Source organism: Ailuropoda melanoleuca, chromosome 2 (genome assembly GCF_002007445.2).
Source record: "Ailuropoda melanoleuca isolate Jingjing chromosome 2, ASM200744v2, whole genome shotgun sequence".
In the NCBI taxonomy this organism is placed as follows: domain Eukaryota; kingdom Metazoa; phylum Chordata; class Mammalia; order Carnivora; family Ursidae; genus Ailuropoda; species Ailuropoda melanoleuca.
The window spans coordinates 120,754,846-120,757,900 of NC_048219.1; the positions used below are offsets into that span (position 1 = coordinate 120,754,846).

Genomic DNA, 3,055 nt, shown 5'->3' on the forward strand with positions numbered 1-3,055 from the left:
TTATTTCTAGTTATTTCGGTTTTCAAGGTTGGCCGATGCTTTCTTTATTACCTTACTTCAGAAGGTGGGTATTGTTCTTTCGCTAACTGCTTTAAATTCCCCTGAAACACTGGGTGGTAAGGATTAAGACAGTAGTAAATTGGCGCATTGATGTCCAACTTCTTGTGTTCCGTCGTCACGGACCGTATTATTTTGAATTGTATCAAAACACTGTTCCCACTAGGTCCATGCATAATGCTTCAAATTGTCATTTATTAATCAAAGCCATTTTTAGTGGGAACATGCATGGATATTCGGGGTTTTAGAGTTTCATCTCTGTTGAAACACTTGAACAAAATAGGAATGCTGCAGCTTTCTACCACCAAGACAATGTGAGAGATGGGAGAGGCGAAGCCAGTGGGCTTTTCCAGGTCCACTCTGAACACTTGACCTTAAAGAACGTGCCGTGGAATTAACCTCGCATTCCAGCGCACATGATGGTACATTCTTGACTGTACTCCAGTCAAGCCCCAAAGATACTAACCGAGGGTGTGATTTTGTACAATTTGCCATTATTTAGGGGAGTGATAGTCAACCAACTCTTGGGGCAAACAGGCCCACAGCTATTGTTCTTTTTCATCTCAGGTTTCCTTTTCACATTCGAGTTTTCCTTCTGTGGTCTGTCAGTGTTGTTAAGAGCAGTTCTCTGTGTAACAGGATATGACAAGAATGACATTTCTTGTTTTATTTACCCTGGCTTCTGTTCTGACTTTCCAGGGCTGCTTTAGCATGGGTGATATTTTATATGAACACACACAGCTACCAGTTTTCAGCTCTTCTTTGTTTGAAGTCTAAGTTGAAATGCCTTTCCAACACATTATAGTCGTTCCTTTCCCTTCCGAATGCGGAAGTCAGCTTCTCGTGCTGAGCGCCCTACGGCATCACCTGGTTTAATACTAAATGTGCTGAGAGGCCGAATAGTGTTCTGGTGAAGAGTACGAACCCTAGAAAACTGCCTGGAATCCTACCTTCCACCACCTTCTACCTACGTAACCATGGGCAAGAAATTGTGCCTTGTTTTTTTGTTTTTGTTTTTTTTTTTTTGATCTGTAAAATGATAGGAATATGACTTGTCGTAAGGCTTATTGTAAGGATCGACTGAAGGAATACATGCTACAGTGCCTAGCTCGTAGTACTGACTCGGTATGTATTAATATTACTTGACGTTTACAACAACCCTATCAAAATGTCAGTATACTTGTTAATATCATTTTATTCAAAGGTAAGTGAGCTTGCAGGACCTAATGGGGCTCACTTGTGACCGGGGCGGTTCTGTGAAGCCAAGTGTTCATATTAAACAAGTTTTCCCCCCATTTTATGATGTTGCTGCTATAGTCCATTCCCAGTAAACTAAGGAGCATTGCAGTGGCCTGCGATCACTGTAGAGAGATACAGAACTAAAGTGCAAGGTCCTCGGATATTGAGTGAAATCACTTTCTTTAAAAGTAGTAAAGTGTGAGTGCTGAAAGCCATAAGGAAAGTTGTAGAAATGAGTGAGCTGTGAGGCAGGGAGGAGACAGAGAGAGGAAGAGTTAAGGAAGAGGAGAAAAATGGGAATATTCAGGAAAGAGTCAAATATGCTGGGAGGATTAGAGCGTGGGAAGAACTGGGTACATCAGGAAGGTGGTCTTGGTGTATACTGTGAAGCACCTGCTTTTCCTGCCGCTGCATGTGTCTTAGTAGACAAGAAACAAATGCTGACTAGTACACCAAAGTGCTCTAACCCATTGCATTTTACATTTATACCTTTCATTTCATGGAGTCCTAGAACCCATGCTCCATAGGGAGAGGGACGGAGATGTAGGTGCTTTCATATGAAATGAGCAGACCTAAGGTCAGCTGTAGCAGACACCAAAGGATGGGTGTCCCCTCCTGCCATAGTCCTTTCCGAAGTGATTGTTGAGCCTTTTTTGCAATGAGAAACATGAGGTTGCCTTTTTTTCTTCCTGCCTAGATACACAGTACTGTCTGACAGTTCACCACTTTACCAGTCATGGAAGAAGTATATCCATCACCAAAAAATGTGCCTCCAGAAGTGAATGTCATTTCGTTGGCTGCCACCACAGCCGAGATTCTGAACATACAGTAAGGAGTGTGTGTGTGGAAAGTTACTGTCCTGAGGTTTTTTTTTATGTTACGGATGGTTAGTTATACATTATGGAAAGGCAGGAAGGATAAGTGAGATGGTGTACATGTTTACTCTTTGGGAAAGACTCCCTGACAGTGATGCCATGGAGACTACAGAGAAGTTGAAGACTTTCTGTCCTTCAAGAAAAAATAATGTTACAAAAAACAACTGGTAATTCCCAGACCGCACAGCTACACCCTGGACCGCAGACTTCGGGTAGATCGAAGTCTGCTCTGGAAGCCCAAGAGCGAACCACCCAGGAGAGAATGACAAACACTACAGAGCCCCCCTCACATATTTTGTTCATGGCCAGTTATCACCGAGCACACTGGCCAGGGAAGCGGGAAGGTGGAAAGAGGAAAATGGGGACACCTTTCACTAAGGAGTCCTGGTCTCTTACCCCCTACCTCTGCTTAGATGAGGAAGTGAGAGTCTGAAAGAATTAATCTATTTGATTAGGATAAACTATGGATAGATTTTGGATCACCTGATCTCGATCTTCTCATTTGAAATGAGCAATTTTCCTATTTTATGTGCCTGGAATTCTGAAATGTTTGTAAAAAAATTACCTGACAAATGTGTTAATTTCATGAGATTTTAGAATTTGATTTAGTTTTTGTGTACAGAAAGTGGTTCTGAAACCGGTGGCTTTCAGCTCTGGCTCCAAAGGAGCGTTTCCTGGGGAGTTTTCATAGCTATGTTGGTCGTGGGCGGGGTGGGGGGGCATCCCAGGTCAGCTGAAACTGAGCTTCAGGGTGGGGTCTTGGATATCAGGATCTTTCCTTTTTTAGAGTTCCCCAAGGAGATTCTCTTGTGCAGCCAAGGTTGAAAGCCCCCGAAGAAGGTCTTTCCGAGTTGCTGCCTTTTTCTTTTCTTTTTTTTTTTTTA

The 3,055-nt window shown here is 42.7% G+C and overlaps 1 protein-coding gene across 4 annotated transcripts in view; it reads left to right on the top strand.

Annotated features, from left to right (window-relative positions):
- LYPD6B (LY6/PLAUR domain containing 6B) overlaps nt 1–3,055 on the top strand; it is a 159,918-nt gene that overhangs the window by 155,144 nt on the left and 1,719 nt on the right. For all 4 annotated transcript variants that reach the window (XM_034654553.1, XM_011230483.3, XM_034654554.1 and 1 more), the window contains exon 5: nt 1,994–2,124. In XM_034654553.1, the coding sequence (XP_034510444.1) occupies nt 1,994–2,124 (131 nt within the window). The remainder of the gene's footprint in view (nt 1–1,993; nt 2,125–3,055) is intronic.